The sequence below is a fragment of the Lissotriton helveticus genome, chromosome 5_1 (assembly GCF_964261635.1).
Source record: "Lissotriton helveticus chromosome 5_1, aLisHel1.1, whole genome shotgun sequence".
Lineage (NCBI taxonomy): Eukaryota > Metazoa > Chordata > Amphibia > Caudata > Salamandridae > Lissotriton > Lissotriton helveticus.
The window spans coordinates 1,603,862,975-1,603,880,947 of record NC_136065.1 but is presented as its reverse complement, the minus strand read 5'-3'; the positions used below and the strand labels follow the sequence as shown (position 1 = coordinate 1,603,880,947).

At 46.6% G+C, this 17,973-nt stretch overlaps 1 protein-coding gene across 2 annotated transcripts in view; it reads left to right on the top strand.

Moving 5' to 3' along the window:
• LOC144755649 (cytosolic phospholipase A2 gamma-like) overlaps window positions 1–17,973 on the top strand; it is a 649,811-nt gene that overhangs the window by 547,518 nt on the left and 84,320 nt on the right. For both annotated transcript variants that reach the window (XM_078644799.1, XM_078644800.1), the window contains one exon: window positions 12,116–12,220. In XM_078644799.1, the coding sequence (XP_078500925.1) occupies window positions 12,116–12,220 (105 nt within the window). The remainder of the gene's footprint in view (window positions 1–12,115; window positions 12,221–17,973) is intronic.

Sequence of the window (17,973 nt, the reverse complement as noted above, 5' to 3'; positions counted from 1 at the left end):
TGGGGAGGTCAGGAAAAACCCAGGAAAGGAGTATTATCGTTCGGGAATGCCAGCTCAAGGGGACAAGGGAACATCAGGGATCTCCTCAAGTGAGGGCGTACAGATGTTTCCACGATATGCATTCCACGGACTCCAGATCTTTGTCCATGCCCTCGGTCTGCCCCTAGCCGAATACACCGTCTTCTCACGAAACATAGACCAGTCCATGTTCTCCTTCCATACCGATACAGTGGGGGGCCGGTGGGATCCCCACAGCTGAGCTATATTCGTTTTGCAACCATATATCCAAGGGCCGCCCACCGGGCCTGGGCTACGTTGTAATCGTTAGGCTCCCACACGTTCAACAGACATCTGCGTGCCTCAGGCAGCAAGGCGACCCCAGTGGCATCCGCCATCACCGCATGCACCCTCTTCCAATATGCAGCCACCTCTCGACATTCCCAGATGATATGGAGGAATGTAACACTCAGACCACAACCACGCTTGCACATCCCATCCGAGGAAAATCCATTGCAACCAAACGAGGGCCAGTAACGTACACTCGATGCAAAATCTTAAGCTGGACTAGGCGGAGACGGGCGGGAATGGGGACCTCCTTCGGAGAAGACAACGCTGCTTGCCAGTCTTCGTCGTCCAACTCCAGCCCATCTCCGGTCCAGACCTCTCTAAGATGAACGAGGAGATCCACCCGACTGTTGATCAATTTCTTATAGATTAAAGAAATCGTACTGTCGGGTAGATGACCGTCAAGTATGCGGTCCTCAAGGGGAGAGGATTGGGGGACAGTAGTGCCGGGAACGAGGATTGACGTCAGGGCGTGACGAACCTGCGCATATCTGAAAAACTCCCTTTCACTCAGTTCATACTCAGTCTGAAGCACCTCAAAAGACTTCAACGCTCCTTTCACCCAGAGGTCACCCACTCTACTGATACCAATCATATCCCACCTTTCAAACCCCTTCGTAGTCCAGAGACATCCCAATCGTTCAGACGCGTAGAGTGGGGTCGCCAGTGTCACCCGCTCTTCCCAGCCCATACTCACATTCGCCACCCGCCACACACTCACCGCGATCTTGGTGGGTCCCGTAAGGTTCCGCCCAGCCTCCCTGGAATAGAGCGCTCTATTATAGTCCCCACCCGGCAACTAGAACTTATCCATCTCAAAAGCAGGATTCGGGCCGGGTGAGTACATTGCGTGGTTGATCGCAGACAACTGGGAGGCCCAGTAATACCGTCTGATATCCGGGAGCGCCATGCCCCCGTCATACCAGGGGATAGTGAGTTTCGCGAGGGCGATGCGAGCACGTCCGTCCCAAACGAGTCGTCTCTGCAGACCCTCCACCTCCCGAAAATAGCTAGCAGGGATAGTATCAAAAGAATTCTGGAGTGCATAAAGAAACCGGGGCAGGGACATCATTTTAAAGAGAGCGGCCCTGCCAAGCAGAGACAACGGCAATCTACGCCACCTAGCAGCGTCCAACCGCAATCTACGGAGAGGAGGAAGAAGATTTCGTTCATAACGGGCCACCGGGTCCAGCGTAATAAAAATCCCCAAGTATTTGAAGCCCGACTGAGCAATCGGATGGTAAATCTACGTGGTAGCGGAGGCAGGCCGCCAGAAATGACATATACACAGGATTTCGCCCAGTTAATAACCAGGCCAGAGTTCTTGCCGAACAAGGTAAGGACATCGAACAGGACATTTAAAGATTTACGCGGGGAAGTAAGATACAGAAGAATGTCGTCAGCGTACAGCGAGACACGATCCTCGAAATCGGGGGACCACCCAATACCCTTGATGGACGGTTCCCACCGGAGCCACACAGCGAGCGGCTCCAGTGCGAGAGCAAAAAGCAATGGAGACAGCGGACACCCCTGTCTAGTACCCCTACCGAGGACAAAGGGTTCGGACACTCGACCATTAACCACCACCTGGGCCAGTGGATTCTTATAGAGCAATTTCACCCACCCGATAAATTCCGGGCCAAAACCAAATTTCGCAAGAGCCGCCCAGAGATAGGGCCACTCTATCGTGTCAAAGGCCATCGAGGCGTCCAACGAGGCCAAGATGGCCGGCTCCGAAAGAGACCCCGTCCTCGCGAGGACCCCATGCAGGCGCCGCAAGTTGAGAGCTGTGTTTCGGTGCGGGATAAATCCGGATTGATCCGGATGAATCAGGTCACCGATCACTGTAAGCAGACGAGTGGCAAGAACCTTAGCAAGAACCTTAGGTTCAGCATTCAGCAGGGAGATGGGCCGATAGGATGTGCAAAGATCCCGAGGCTTACCCTCCTTAGGAATGACCACAATCGTGGCCAGGCGCTGATCGTAAGGGAGGGCGCCCTGAGCACGTGACTCCCTAAACATATCGCGGAGATAAGGCGCGACCCTGTCCGGTCGCAGTTTATACAGCTCGATAGGCAGGCCGTTCGGGCCCATAGCCTTGCCCAAACGGAGAGATCGAATTGCAGTCGCAATCTCGTCAGTAGAGAACGGGGCCTCCATACACACCCGCTCCACCTCAGAGAGGCAGGGCAGCTCAATGTCGCGTAACAGGAAGTGGGAGTCAACTTCATCCCTTTTAGACACTGGGGAGTACACGGTACGGAAATAATCCGCAAAACATTCCACAATCTCAACAGGGTCAGTCACACTCACACCATCCGAAGTCTGGACCACAGGGACAACACAATTCGCTCTTCCCTTCTTGTCAAGCCAGGCAATCAATTTTCCCTCCTAATCCCCAACATCGTAGAGTCTGCCCTGCTGTTCCCTGTACATCGTCTTGGCAGCATCCGTGACAAGGGACTTATAGTCAAGCTGTTTCAGACCAATGGCATGGAGTCTCTCATGGGTAACACCCAAGTCCAATTCGGCCTCCAGATCCAATATTTCGGCCTCCAGTCCCACCACCTCCCGATTCCTGGCTTTCTTAGTTTCCGCGATAAGGGACAGGGCCTGCCCCCGGATAACAGTCTTGAAGGCCTTCCAGGGAGACACAGAGGAGGAAACTGACCCCTCATTATCCAGGAAGTAGTGGTCTAGAGATTTAATCAACTGGCTACGTGTCTTAGGAGCACGCAGGTACCAAGGATTGATAGGGGCAACCCGCCCCATAGCGTCTACCCCCATATCAAAACATAGCCAAAGCGGCGAATGGTCCGAAATGCCCCGGGCCAAGTGTCTAATTTCCCGGACAAAGGAAGTCTGAACAGCGGGCATGAGGAAATAGTCAAGTTGAGATAGACTCCCATGTGCCCCGGAGTGAAAAGTATATTGGCGCTGGGTGGGATGCATGAGTCTCCAGCAGTCCACTAGACTAAATGTGTCCAAGAAACCACCAAGCCATGACTGGGAAGGAGGAGTATCTCTGGGGGGTTGACGGTCGACCAGGCCCGAAAACACAGAGTTAAAATCACCACCCATGAGAAGGACACAATCAGGAAGCCCCAGCAACACACGGCCAACATCTGAAAAGGTGGAGGTTTGAAGGCCTGGGGGGACATAAACAGTTAGGAGTGAAATGGTCCTACCCTCATATCTACCCGTGAGGGCGGCGTAGCGCCCCCTATCATCAAGGAGTACATCATCAATCTCAAGGGGGAGGGAAGACCGAATCAGGATACCAACCCCTCTGGAACCTGTAGTAAACCCAGAGTGTGCAACTAGACGATAACCCCACCTATTCATAGTGTGACAAGTGTTACCCACCAGATGCGCCTCTTGCAAAAACACCACATCAGGAGACAACCGTCGCAGATATCGCAACACCACCCCCCGCTTGATACGATCCCCCAAGCCATTGACATTCCAAGATATGAACCTCAACCCACTACCCCCCATCCCAACAAGTAACGCAAGAGCCACCCCACAAAGAGCAGGACATTTGAAACGGAAATGCAAACACTACGTCGCCTTGAGAAAAAAGAAACACAACCACAAACACCCCACCCACCCTCCCACCAACACCCGTTACAACTCCCCCCTCCCTGCACCCCTGCAGTAGACTAAATAGCCACCCCAAAATGCAGTGTGCCTGTCGCCCAAACACCCCCATTCTACAAAAAGACCCCGGAGGAGGAAAGGGCCCCGTCCCACCCGCCACCCCAAAAGGAACATCAGGAATAACATCATAGACACAGTTACGGAACCCCAGCAAACAATGTCCTGTATCCGGAACTCAGGGGACGATGCGCAGCTCACATCAAGACACGCCACCCTCAGCACCACCAGGGTGCTCTGTGCGATCAGTCCGGCCGGTCCGGTCCGGCAAGGAGTCCAGCCAGTCACTCACGTTTTCAGGTTGATCGAAGAAGAATGTCCGCTCCTCGTACTCCACATGCAGCCTAGTAGGAAAAAGCATGGCGTACTTCAATTCCAAGTCCCGAAGGCGTTTTTTAACTCCGCGGAAGCCCATCCTTTGTCTCTGAACAAGCTGGGTGAAGTCCGGGTAGAAATTCACAGTAGCATTCTCAAAGGCCACCGGGCCATTCACCCTCGAGGCCTGCAGGATAGCATCTCGATCCCTGTAGTGGAAAAGTTTGGCTACAATGGGCCTCGGCAAGGCACCCGGTTTATACTTTCCACCCGGAACACGATGGGCACGCTCCACCGCAAAGAACTTGCTCAGTCCGGACAGAGCAAGGTAGTTCTGGACCAGGTCCTCGACAAGGAGATCAACAGAGTGGGGCTCAGGATTTTCCGGAACACCTATGACACGAACATTACAGCGTCTCGCCCTGTTCTCGAAATCCTCCAGACGATGGGACATAAGATCGTTAGCTGATCTAAGATTGCCAAGCTCCGTCTGGAGCTCTGACACGTCGGTCGTGAGACTTGTTGTCTTGAGATCCAACGACTTCACCTTCTCGTTGGTCTTGGACAGATCGGCTCGAATCAGGTTCACATCAATAGACACTGTGTCGATTTTGTGAGCCAGAGCTTCGTATTGTTGGCCGATAGTCTCTTTCATGTTGGAAATGGCGCCCATAACGTCCTGCAAGGACAAATCAGCAGAAGCGGCCGGAGGGTCCCCTGCTTCACCCGGGGTGTGACCGACCGCTCCAGGGGACGGTTTAGACTGGGTATACCGGTCCATAATGTTAGACTGGACTGGGCCCCCACGAAGGGGCGTATTGGTCTTCCGTCTCTCTGTATCTCCCCTGGCAGCCATGTTGGAAGATGAGCCCCAGAGGGACCCTCGTGACCTGGTGAAAATGGCCGCAGGCGAGCAGGGCACCACCGAACAAAAGTCACTCGTAAGTGCGATTCAAGATGAGACACGGCCCAAACTGATCCAAGTGAATGCGAAGGTCCTTCTCACAGCTCTCAGTGACTGTACAAAACTCCGGCTCGAAGTAGCCGTCCCACGACGTCGCCAGAGCCAAAAACGAAACCGAAAGTTAGAGTGAGGCGCCTGGGACGAACCCCGCTGCCGTTGTTGTTCAACTCGGACACAGCCTCACACGCCACCAAGCCCCCGGCTCGCCCCGGAGTGGGCCTCAAAATTTCGAGTCGACGTAGTTACAGTTCCCCTGGTCCAAATCAAAATCTGAAACGAGTTATGAGTTCAGCCCAGGTTCCTATTAAATAATCCGTAAACAAATTCAGGATATTTTCAGGATATTATGCCGGGAGCGGCGGGGGTCCGGAGAGCTCTGTGCTCACGCGGCCATCTCGGTTGCCCGCGTAGCTCCTCCTCTGAAGTGAATTTTCAACTTGTAAAATTGTTTAGCACACATCATTTGCACTTTTTATCGGTGTTTTCCCTGGTTTCTCAACAACGTCGCAGCGTTTCTATCCCCAAGATGGCGGCCGCTTAGTTAGTCTTTCTACCACTAGTTTAAATATAGGACATCACTTTCCCACACGCCACTTCTTGACTCGCCGTAACTTCCAGGCAACTAGTTTGCAGACGAGCGATACTCCCGGGTAAGTCCCTGTTCGTTACGACATGTCCACCCGACAGGGTTGGTCTTGTTAGAGTACTTTGTTTATAGCGCACTTCTTTATTCATTTGACAGGGACGCCAACTTTTTGTGAACTCGATTTCGCATTTGTGTGAGAAGCCTACGGTGAGTTCATTTATTTTCCCCATGTACCACCTTAATGCGTTTCACGCCCACCAATGTATGACCACTCGCATTTCTTTTAGCCGACCACACACCAAGATAACGGTCGGAGCCACCACGATAAATCGGCTTGCCTTTGCGCCCCCGGCAATTAAAAGTAAGCCCCTCACCTTGCATGTCTCTCGTCCTTCTTCACGCAACCGTGTCCTTCCGTCCTTTCTCACTTCACTCCAAGTCCGTTTTTTCAGCGTTTTTGTTCCCACACACGTGGCTGGTTTATTTTGGTTATAGTTTTGGTAGTTTGCGTCTTTCTCTTGGTGGTTTGGTATTTTTGCACTATGACTGATGTGTTGTCTCATACACAGTAGTATAATATTTCTTGGCCTCTAAGAATGATTTGCTATAATATCACTGCCGATATTGTTGATTAATATGTATAATTATCACCTTATAGATTCCCCTGACGAAGGGCACTTTGTTCAGCCCAAAATGCATTGGGATATATAATCACATAATGTTGCTCCAGTTCTGGATTTTGTGATTACTCAACAACTTCAAAAGAACATTCAATAAATACCCATCGAGCAACAAATCAATGACTTCGACACTTGTGATACTCATTTGAATAGTTTAATAGAATGTATACAGCTGTTTAATTTTTGCTACTTATGATAACTCATTTGATTGTATGAAGATTTATGGTCTACACTTGTTTGAGTGAATAGAGCAGTGCATTAGGTTCCTGGGAAATCTCCCGGATGTTAAAGTTGCTTATAGCCTAAAGGTCTAGCAGGGCCTTCAACCTTTTGCACACAATGTAAAGATTTGAGTATGTGATTCCACTTAATGACTTTTTAAGTTTGATTACTGAGTGCAGACGCTGCTGTGTTAACTTTCCTACTTTTAGAAAGTTGGCATTTTCCTGCCCTCAGCCCTTGTGCCGGCAGCCTGTCTTGGGTCACATGACTAGATGGATATAACACTTAAAGTTTGTGAATTCCTCCAAGACAGTCACACAATAGAGGGATTAGGTGTGCCTGGATGGCCCACCTGCTGGCAGGAAGGAGGGCTCTGAAGGAACAGCTGCCCTGCTGTGCCTACCTGCTGCCCTCTTGATTGGAGAAGAAGAAATGGACTTGCAACTTCATCTTGAAGCCAAGACCTCAGAGTGACTAAAAGGGCGAGCATGCTGGCCTTCTGATCTGAGGCTCAGGGACATGACAGGCTCCCCAACAACTCCTGGGCCCAGCTGCTGTGAGTTCCTGTGGTGCCAAAGTGTTGCCTCCCTTGGTCTGGGTCACATGGTTTAGAAACCAAGATTGTGGGCTCTTAACAATCGTAAACGGGCCTGCGCACACTGGAACCATGCCGCACACACCGAAATAAAATGTGAGTCACTGCCAATCTGTATTTTTGCACAGCAGCATAGACAAAGCAAACAAGACTCATGGCACAAAGCTTAAGAAGTTAAAGCTTCAGCAGGATTAATCAGGGACTGTATCCAACCAGTACTTCGTTGTGGTCGGCCTGAAATTTTGACTTTGACCTCGTCTGCTGCCACCAGATAGCTCCATTCAAAACTTTTTGCTTTTAGGTGCAATTTTTCAGTGTATTCTTTAAGAATTCATTGCTCCTGGTCTACTGATTGGAATTTATTTGTTTTAGTGTCAAATAATTAAATAGAATTGACTATTTTTCTACACTTGTTTGGGATCTTTCTTGTTTGTGCGCTGCATTAATACCTTACAATGTGCCTCTAAGTTAAGCCTGACTGCTACCCAGTTTTAAGCACAGGTTAATTCAGTGACTGTATGTGGTTCACCCTGAAAGGGATTGTGATGGCCGCTTGACCAGGGCTTACACCCAGTCAACCAACAACCTAATTTCACACAGCAGCTTTTTGTTTTCCATGAAGACACAAAGGAGGGCAGCCAACTGAACTGACCCTCTAGAGTCTGCCTCTTTGTCCTTGGTATGGGTTGAGCAAGTTCAGCCCTTCAGGCCTCCCCACACAGTAGGTGGGGTCCTTCTTCTGTTCTTCCACGGGTCCAGAAAGACTTCCAAAAAATATTCCTTGAGGTGCGATATGTATGCCTGGCACCAACTAGTGGATGAGAATGACTTGTGACTCTTCCCTAAACAATGGGATGAACATTCTCTGGGGCAAATCTATCCATTTTTGTATTAGTTCCTGCTTGCTCTTACTGCTAACAATCCCAGAGGTCACCCTTATTTCTAAAATCCAAGATGAGAAAACCTTCTCCCCTTGTGCAGAGCCTGTGTGCCCATCGAGAGATAGGCAGGGCAATTGAGCCATCCCCTCCTTTGTGGTCACACAAAACCACTTTCCTCCTACTGGGTTTGGTGTCAGCCTCACTTAAGTGACAAAAGCTGCCTCTTCTCCAGATGTCAATTGGCTGTTACTGACACAGTAGACCACTTTTAAGGTAATTAGTTTCCTGAGCTGGTGTTCCTGCCCAAGGAAGGGAAACCCTTTCCCATGGCAAGGCCATTATTCCTGCTCTGGGAGCAGTTGTCATACCTAATTAAGGTCACGTTTAAGATTGACTGCTGCTATAGAACTAATGTAGATTATCCTCCAGGAGTTTCAGACAAGAGAAAGCTACATTTCTAAAAGTTACTTTTCCAAATTATTTAATACAAATAGAAGTGCCCCAGTGTGCAGAGGCTAAAAACCAGCAATACAATTCCACAAAAAATGGTTGGGTCACACAAAAAGAGGCATTTTCTCACACCGCTTCATTCCTTTCTCTTCAGTTTTTTTACATAACTCATTTGTAGGTTAGTTAAGCTGTAAAGAGCTACTTCATTTATTGAATTAGATTGTCAAATCAACAAAAGTTCTTGTTATGAGGATTTTTTCTGTTATGAGGAGTGTTGTGTTATGAGGATTTGCATAGCGTGCTTATCACCCGAGGGATATCCAGGCTCTGGAGTAGAAAGTAGGTCAGGAAGGCTCCTTCCTGAATAACTAGGGGCATATTATCAAGACAGGCGATAAAATTATCACTGTTTTAGCGGCAGAAAAAACTGCCGGTAAAACGGCGATAATTGGCTTAATAATATGCTCTATGGAATTCCAATTGAATTTAAGCCCATGTTAAATGTGAAGGACCTCTAACATGGGCTTCAATTGGAATTCCATAGAGCATATTATCAAGCCAGTTATCGCCTCTCTTGATAATATGCCCCCAAGTCTTTAGCTTCTTGTGGAACTCGAGTAGGAATTTGGATGTCCTGATGTGGTGTGTGAGGTCATTCAAGGATTTGGCAGCAATGTAGGAGATGGAGCGGCCTACTGATTTGCTCCTGCCAATGTGGGCGTTTGTGTGATGTAGAGTGTGGCTGAACTTAGTTGCCTGGTGGGTTGGTGGAAGTTGTGGTGGTTGAGGTAGGGGGGCCAACATTATAGTAGGCTTTTTAAGTGTGGGTGAGCAGTTTGTATTGGCATAGCTTCTAGATTGGTAGCCGGTGTAGCTCTCTGAGGTGTTGAGTGATGTGCATCTGGTGTCAGTGGGTTACCATTAAAATATTTTGTGGCACTTTCTCAAGATGAAGAAGCAGGAGTAGGTGACAGTGTTCCATTGTTTGGCCATTGTGAGGCTGTCATCCAAGGGTGTTTGCAGTGGTCAGTGGGTTGGGCGTAGGTCTCAGGTCTGTTGGCCATCACGGGGAGTGCAATGGAGAGCTATCGTTCACAGTGATCTTGACCTCTGCTTTATTTGTGTTGAGTTTTAGACAGTTCTGTTTCATCCAGTTTGCCTTCATTTGACATGCAAATGGTAATGTTGGTCCTAGTAGTGTTGTTGTTGTCTGTGAGGGAGATGATGAGCTGGGTGTTGTCTGCACAGGTGACAATGTTGATGGGGTTCTTGGGTTTGGAAGTGAAGGGCGGGAGCCTGACTCTCTGGTTCCTGTCAGAGAGAAAAGAGGGCGGCCATCTCAGGACGGGTCCATCTATTCCAGAGTTGTGGAGTCTTCTGATGAGGGTGCTGTGGGAAACAGTGCCAAAGGCTGCTGAGGGGTCAAGTAGTGCTGCAGTTTCAGCTTTGTCTGTGATGGTCCATATCCTGACAGCTGTGCAATAAGAGTAGTTTCCATGCTGTGGTTGCTGCAGTCTCCAGACTGTGAGATGTTTAGTAGGTGGTGATGTTTAAGACGGTGTTGTTCAAGATGGTGTTGTTCAAGATCTTAGGCATTTCCTAACTTTTAATTATATACTTATGTGTAATCATGTTGTAACTTGAATTGGTGCATGTAATGCTTATTTATTTTATTTTCATTCCAAGCCTATGCCACAAAAATAAAAAATATAAATGTGCTGACCTCTACATATGGTTGCATAATGCCTGCAATAAAAACATTTACATTGAAGAAAACGTTCAGTGATGTGGCAGTCGTACCATTTGTTTTTATAGAGAAGGCTTTAATTTGTGCCATTGGTTATAGTGTGAAAGTGAAAAAAGACAAACAAACCCAACACTCTCAAACAACAGGCAAATAGAATATTACGTTGCCACTTACACACTTTATAACAACAACTGTAAACAATAGGGCACACACAAGTGTAGGCAAATACATATTGATTATTTAAAGATAAGATACTAAAAACACACATATTGCACCGCCTATGTCATTAAAGGGAAAGGAGATATTTTTGGTGAATGTTAACAATGTGCACAGGCTTTGCTCAGTCACTCAAAATGAAGGGAAACATTGGGTAAACTGGGCTAGCCCATTGCCATTTGCTGCTTGCAGTGGTGGGCGGAAGAAACATGTAAGATCAATAGATGAAGCCTGCAGAACAAAGGTACACAAGCATCAAACGAAATACCGGCTGCAAAGGGACAGATTAGCAGAATCTGCCCCATTGAAACCTGTATTTTTGCATTTGGGATGCATCATCCCAAATGCAAAAATTGCTAATTAAGGAATCGCAAAATTTGAGATTACTTAAATTGCGAATGCATTTAAGGAATCGTAAATTGCAATCCTTTAAATGCATAAAAAGAAAAAAAAGTGGTGATGTCGCAATTGAGAATCACAAATTACCGTCAATTGAAAGGTGATGGTAATTTGCTATTTCTTTGAAAAATGCACCAACGTGCATTTTTCAAAGTCCCATTTTACACACACATGCCCTTGTGGCATGTGTGTGCGCAACATGTGGTTAAATTGTCATTTCAGCAGTGCCACAGGGTGTCCTTTTGGCACCCTTAAAATTGCATGCTCATTTTGTGAGTACCTATTGGGTACTCGCAAATTGCACATGCAATTCCCATTCATTCCTATGGGCATCTAGGCCCATCGTAATGAATGGGAAACAATTCCTTAAAAGTGACTCGCAACTGCGAGTTTCAATTAAGGAATTAGTAGGAATCGCCTTAGCGATTCCTACATGGATATCCAATAGCGAATCCTTAATTGCGATTCCTTAAAAATCGCAATTAAGGAATCGCTATTGGCTATTTTGATGCATGTGCACCAAAATCCTTACTATGTATGTGTATTATGTATGCATTATTTTGGGAAAACAATAGTCTGGCGGGCAAACAAAACTGAAACAAAGGTCAGGCCTAGAAATACTGGATCATTACAAGATACCGTTTATACATGGGCTTTCTTTCAGGCTGTTGCTGTATAGTCCCATCTCTTACCCTTAATTTTCCCTGTTATCTTAATTACAAGGGTGTCAAAACCATTACAGGAAAATGGTGGAAAGGTTGTGGAAGTGGGCATGGCAGTGAAAGCGCTGCATGCTTTTGTCTATGTTCCATCGCATGGCCCTGAAATGGTGCTACATGGTCCCTATATATGGCAGACACCCGATGCCACTTGCAACCTCAGTAATCCTCCTCGAACTTCCATGCATGCACTGCTGTGCAAGAAGGCCTAGTATTCCCAAGCTGTTTTATTAATCACTAGAACATTGACTTCATAATCTGTCAGAAACACATTTTCAGTTGTTGTGCTGCTCAGACGGACTCAATCAAATTGTACTGTTACGTTGTGTTTGTTTTTAGAGTGTAAGAAGAACGGCAGTCACCACTTGCCACCACCCTTAGCGTCAAGTCGAATGGCGGGGCCGGCAATGGAATGCATGAGCGTGGGAAGCTTTATTCCTTCTGGTAAGTTCTACATTTTCTGAAGTATTTAAAATGTCTTTATAAACAGTGCAAAGGTCAACCAAAAAAAGGACATCACAGGTTACATAATTATTTAAAAGTATGACACCTGCACTGTGTAAATAATATACTCATAACTAGCTAATTTCACGGCTCATTTAAAAGCATAATTCATAAAGTCGTAATTACAATTATTCAATAAATTAATATATATCGCTATGGTAATGAGTGCTCATTCGCCTACTAGACCTATTACCACTCAGAAAAAAATAATCTCCTATTTGGCTATCTGTTGGAATAATGATACTTTTTATTTAGAAATGCTTGATGCCTAAGAAAACAGAGAGCTACACATGGGGTGAAATCTGTTGTTTTTTTACTAGAGGGAAAATATATGGTTCTTATGTTACTTTTTAAAAACTGGGGATATTCGGGTTGATGTAGGGTGGGCGGTAAATAATGCCTGAGTTTCAGAATGAGCTGATGCCAGTATACACGTATACTTTATTTGAGCAGGATAAGTAGTTACTCATTCATCACTGGAAATGTCATTTATTTACAGCTCATTTACCTGATACAGAAAGTACAACGGTACAATGTGGCGAGATCAATCTGACCACCATATTGTGCTGTTCCCATTCAAACTAAATACAATCTTAGTTTTTGCAAAATAGCAGCATTAATAATATTAAAGTGCTGTTAGAACTGGGGGTCTCTAGTTGGCAATGGTATACACTTTTGACCAAATAGGGGCCCTTGCTTTTAAGTCAGGGAAAAGGGATTACACCACTGGATACCCCTGCTCACCCCCTTGGTAGCTTGGCACGAACAGACAGAGTTATCTCAGAGGCAGTCTCTTAAGCATTTGTGAATATACACAGAAATACAGTGAAAACAAATGACAAAAATCCACAATACATGACTTAAAAAAGACTTAAAGATGGTAGAAGTCACTTAGTTCAAGTTGATGATAAATGCAACACAGTTCACACAAAAGTACCTGGATGCGTAATACAAAACAAAGAAAAGGCTTGCAGAGTTGGGGATGCATTGGTTCCTTAACTACAACACTGGTGATACCACTCCTAAACCAGACCATATTCTCCGGTCTGTGGAGGAATCTCTGAAGTCAAAATCATGGCTTGCCGGGAGAGCTACAAGACACTGCTGTCAAGCATAGAATTTGTACAGGAAAGGAAACCTTGCTGTACAAACCTATGCTTTAATACTTTTCCCTCTGTTAATTTGTGTTGTACAGTCTAGCACAAAAGTAAAATTGGAAAAATTTGGAGATTTTTTAAATTACTTCACTGTTACATCTTTCTCCTGGAGAAATAATTTGTTTTGCGCAAATCCCTCTTTACAAATGCTTCTAGATACAGTTTTGCAATAAAACATTTGGGTAGGTGTATGGGAAAGCCCATGTAAATCCCATAATATGCCCCTTTGACAGTAAGTAGCGCTTTGCTATTTTGGGCAACATTCCAAAGCTAATCATGAATGGTGTTTCAATGTAAATCCCACCAAAACATTTTGCACTAGATTTGTGTCTCTTTTGTGCCCAAACCAGGCACAATGTGTTGGTAAACCAGTGTCAAGATTTAGTTTTATCATGGAATCCTATTTTAACTCTAGAGGTGTGCTTCCAGTGTTTTGAAATCAGAGGTGATATAATTCAGGATTGAAGTGCTAGGTTTTCACAATGTGAGTTCCAGTACTGAGTTACAATGGGTGCTGTAGGACTTCTGGCTGTTTAGACCTATGTAAAGCTTCGTATTCAGTTCCTGAGGCAATCAGTGGTAAATGGGTAGTTAATACTGATTAGCTAATTGTGGTATCTCCCACCTTTATGCTCCCCCGGCGGCTCCGCATGTAATGGAGCTGCCCGCGGTGACATCACTTAGAATGTCACCGCGACCAGCGTTCCAAGGCGAGCACCGGGGGCTTGAGTGAAGCTGACTCCGTCTAGGGAGGCTGTGGCTGAGGTCGTTAGGTTTACACTGAACCTTAATAAACGTTATGTGCTAAGTTCAAGGTATCGTCCTGGTATTTGTGACGGCTTTCACACTGGTGACGAGGGTGGGATACTCTTTGTCATTGGCTAGATGCCCCTGCTTACCACATCTATAGCAGGTGCCCTTGAATTGTCCTCCCAATTTGCTCTCCTTCTGCTCCTTACTCACTACCTTCTGGCCTTTGATCACAGAAACAGTCTCACACTCGGTCACTACTTCACTCACATTGGGTTTTTCTTCACCTCTTTTCTCCCTAGTGTCTTGCTTTATTTCCTTGACGCACTGTAACATGTGTTCAACTTGTTTAGCTATAATTAAAACCTCCTGCAAGGGTGGGTCATCCTTAAGCCATAACTCCTCACGTACACGCTCAATTCTGCAAGCTAATACAAATTGATCCCTGATCCTTTCCTCACTTGCACCACCAAACTTGCATGTCGCAGCTAGTTTCCTTAATTCAGAGACAAAATCTTCAATTGATTCCCACTCCTTCTGTGCTCTTTTCCCAAAATGATAACTTTCCATTATGGTGCTCGTCTTGGGGAGGTAGTGTAAATCCAATTTCTTCACACTTACTTCTAGCTCATTAAGACCCCTCGCTTCCTGCGTCCCTAGATCTGGGAGGTGATCTAAAACTTCTTCCCCTTCTGCTCCTAGGTAATACGCCAATAATGCTACCTTCCTTTCTAGTCCAAGGTTTGGCCCACACACAGTAGCATAATTCAAAAACACTTTCTTCCACTTTTTCCATTGAATAGTGGGATCTCCGGGGTTAGTCAGGAAAAAGGGTGGAGGTGTCACACTCTGCATGGTACAGTGTCACTGAGCGATATGGCAAGGTGAGAGACCAAGAAAACGATGTAAGTTTAGTTAGACTATGGTGTACTAGTAGGGCACAGTACTATTATCAGTCTAAAAATATAACAAAGTGCATTAAATCAACTAACACTCAACTTCTACATTTTTCCATTTGTGAAGCATGTAAAACATTTGTACGATTCAGAAAAGGGGGTGGTGATGAACAGAGTGTCTGAATTAAGCAGACCACTCTTACCCAGTCCAAAGATCAGGGCTTGATCCATCACCGTTATTTAGCTCACTGCCCCATCCCAGCTCAGAACCTGGCTATATGCAAATTAGTCTGTCCCTGGCCCAGTGTAAAACATTTGTAGGCACAGTGGCGAGTGCGCCACTACACGTGGATACCAATATGTATACCAGAGGATAGCTTTTCCCTTGATATTGCACAGTACGCTCCCAAACCGCAGTGGAGGGCCACAGTTATGATTCCTCGTCTAGTCAAAGGTGTCGAACAGAGCCAGCACCCTTCAGAGCAGAATGTCACAGGCTCGTGATGAGAATCCAAGCAAGTTTCAGTGTTGCACACCGTCTGAGTTTCACGAAACCGTTGCGACAAAACGAATTTCACAAAGGGAAGGGCGCAAAAGTTTTCCTTTAAACCGAACAAAACACCAAGGGTAGAGCGCCGCTTACGCTGCCAGTCACTTCACCGTGTAATACAGAATAAGGTGATGACCATGGGAAGTTCGTCCTGGCGCGCTGACCGCTTCCTGATGAGGGCAACCCAACCGCTGCTGAAGAATCGAGGGTAGTCAGGCAACCAATCGCGCCGTTACCACCACACACCCACGTAATGTTAAGCTCCCTGCAGACCTCTCAGGCCATCCTGTGCCTCTCCTGCTTTCTGACGTTGGCGCTACAATGCACATAGGTTGGACATAGGTTTAAGGTGTTCGCTCACCCGCTTCTGTGACTGCCTGTCACAAACTCACACCAGTCTCCCCTCGTGGGTAAGGGCACAGCGCGCCTGACTCTACGTGTCAACTGACAGTCACACGCTGGTTAGAGAATCGATCCGGCTGGTGCTTCACAGTAATGTCTGTCAGACACTCGCTTCTGCAGCCGCTTCACTCGCTCTCACAACCCCTGTCACAAGTTCACCGCAGACAGTTCGATACTCGTGTGTTTACCACAGCGCGCCAAAGGACAGCTGACAGGCGTTACTTTCCTTCTTCCTTGAACATGGACAGCTGCTTTTGAACCCTCTGACCCGCTGTCGCTCCTCCTCACGATCTTTCCTCGCTCTTCACTGTAAAGTTCGTCAGCCCCCTGCTACGATTGTCGCTGCACATGCTTCCTTTCTCCTGTTGCAGTTCACCACAGTCGGATAGTCACAAGTGGGTGAACACAGCGCGCCTATGGACAGCTAGCGTGGGTGAACACAGCGCGCCAATGGACAACTGGCGGGCGTTGCCTACTTCTATTTGGCCGGGTCCGGTACTTTTCTTCAGTCTGACCCGCAGTCGCTCCTCATTTCGCTACTTCCTCTGTACTCCAGTCTGCCTCAAGAGCATACAGATGCTCTATTACTTCCAGCTGTACCTTCCGTTTTTCCGTGCGTGTTGAGGTCGTAGATCTCGAAACACCCTCGTCGCCAGTGTGTCTTGGAGCCTCATTTAGAGGTTAGCAGATCAAATATTTCAACACAAACTTGAAGGTTATCTTGTCTGTGCCTACTCGCAATCCTGACAAGAGCTAAAGGCTCACAAGTAAATCAAAATTGGTCTAACATTTGCTCTTGGAACACTCATGGCCTAAAAAATATTTTACGAAACCCAGGTGTCTTGGAATTCTTGCAAGCTCACAACATCATCTTAGCCCAAGAAACTTGGAGCACAACACTCCACCATATTATAGGCTTTACTGGTCATCATGAACCAGCAATAAAATCAGCTAAATTTGGTCACCCTAAGAGCGAGTTGTCCTCGTATTTTTCAACCAAACTGGATTGGACATTAGAAAAAGTCCCCAAAGAGACGATCTGGGTTCTTGTAACCAAGTTGGAACAGCACAAGAATGGCGGTACTCTGACAATATTAATACTACTTAATGTCTACATACACCCAAGTGAGGAGACAAAAGACAAGCACATGTTGTTTGGAACAATACAATGAGTGCAAAGGCTTTATTGTCAGGCACAGTTTATCATCTCAGGTGACTTTAACATGAATGTATGCACTGCCCCAGGGAACCAGTATAAAAAGGGAAACAACTTCAGATGACAATTTGAAACACTAGGTCTGATACACCTAAATGGAAACACAAAAGAGGATTCACCAGCGGCAATTACCTTTTTAAGTGGGATCAAAAGTTCAACCATACCTTAGTGAGCGAAACTGTAGCGCGACGGACACAAAAATTCCAAGTAGAATGCATAGAGAGCGATCACATGCCAAAAACATTGCAATTAGAGCAAATTACAGTCTGGCTGACAGCAACTAAAGATCTACTCTCCACGCCACATGCTTCTAGATTGAAATGGTGAGGAATAGGGATTGAGAAGGTAATTGCTGAAGTATATGTTCGAGCAGGAACGAGAGAAGGATGATCGAGGTAACCAGAAGTTTAAAGTCACCACAAGCCGGGAAGGGTGAGAGATTAATAGATTGGGAAAATCTAACGGGATCCCTAATGGAAAGTTTACAGGACAATAAGAGACATTATCCTCTTATGTATCACAGGAAGCCTACCCGGATAAGCAGTCACCATCCCTGGTTTAGTCATGAACTACGCAGACCAGCTAACCACCTCCCTCAGCCAGAGCCCACCCGCCAACACAACGGACCCCAACGAAGCAGCCCGCAACTTCACACAGTGGCTGACCGCCTGCGCCGACGACCTCGCGCCACTAAAGAACCCTCCCAGCAGACCCAGAAGCAA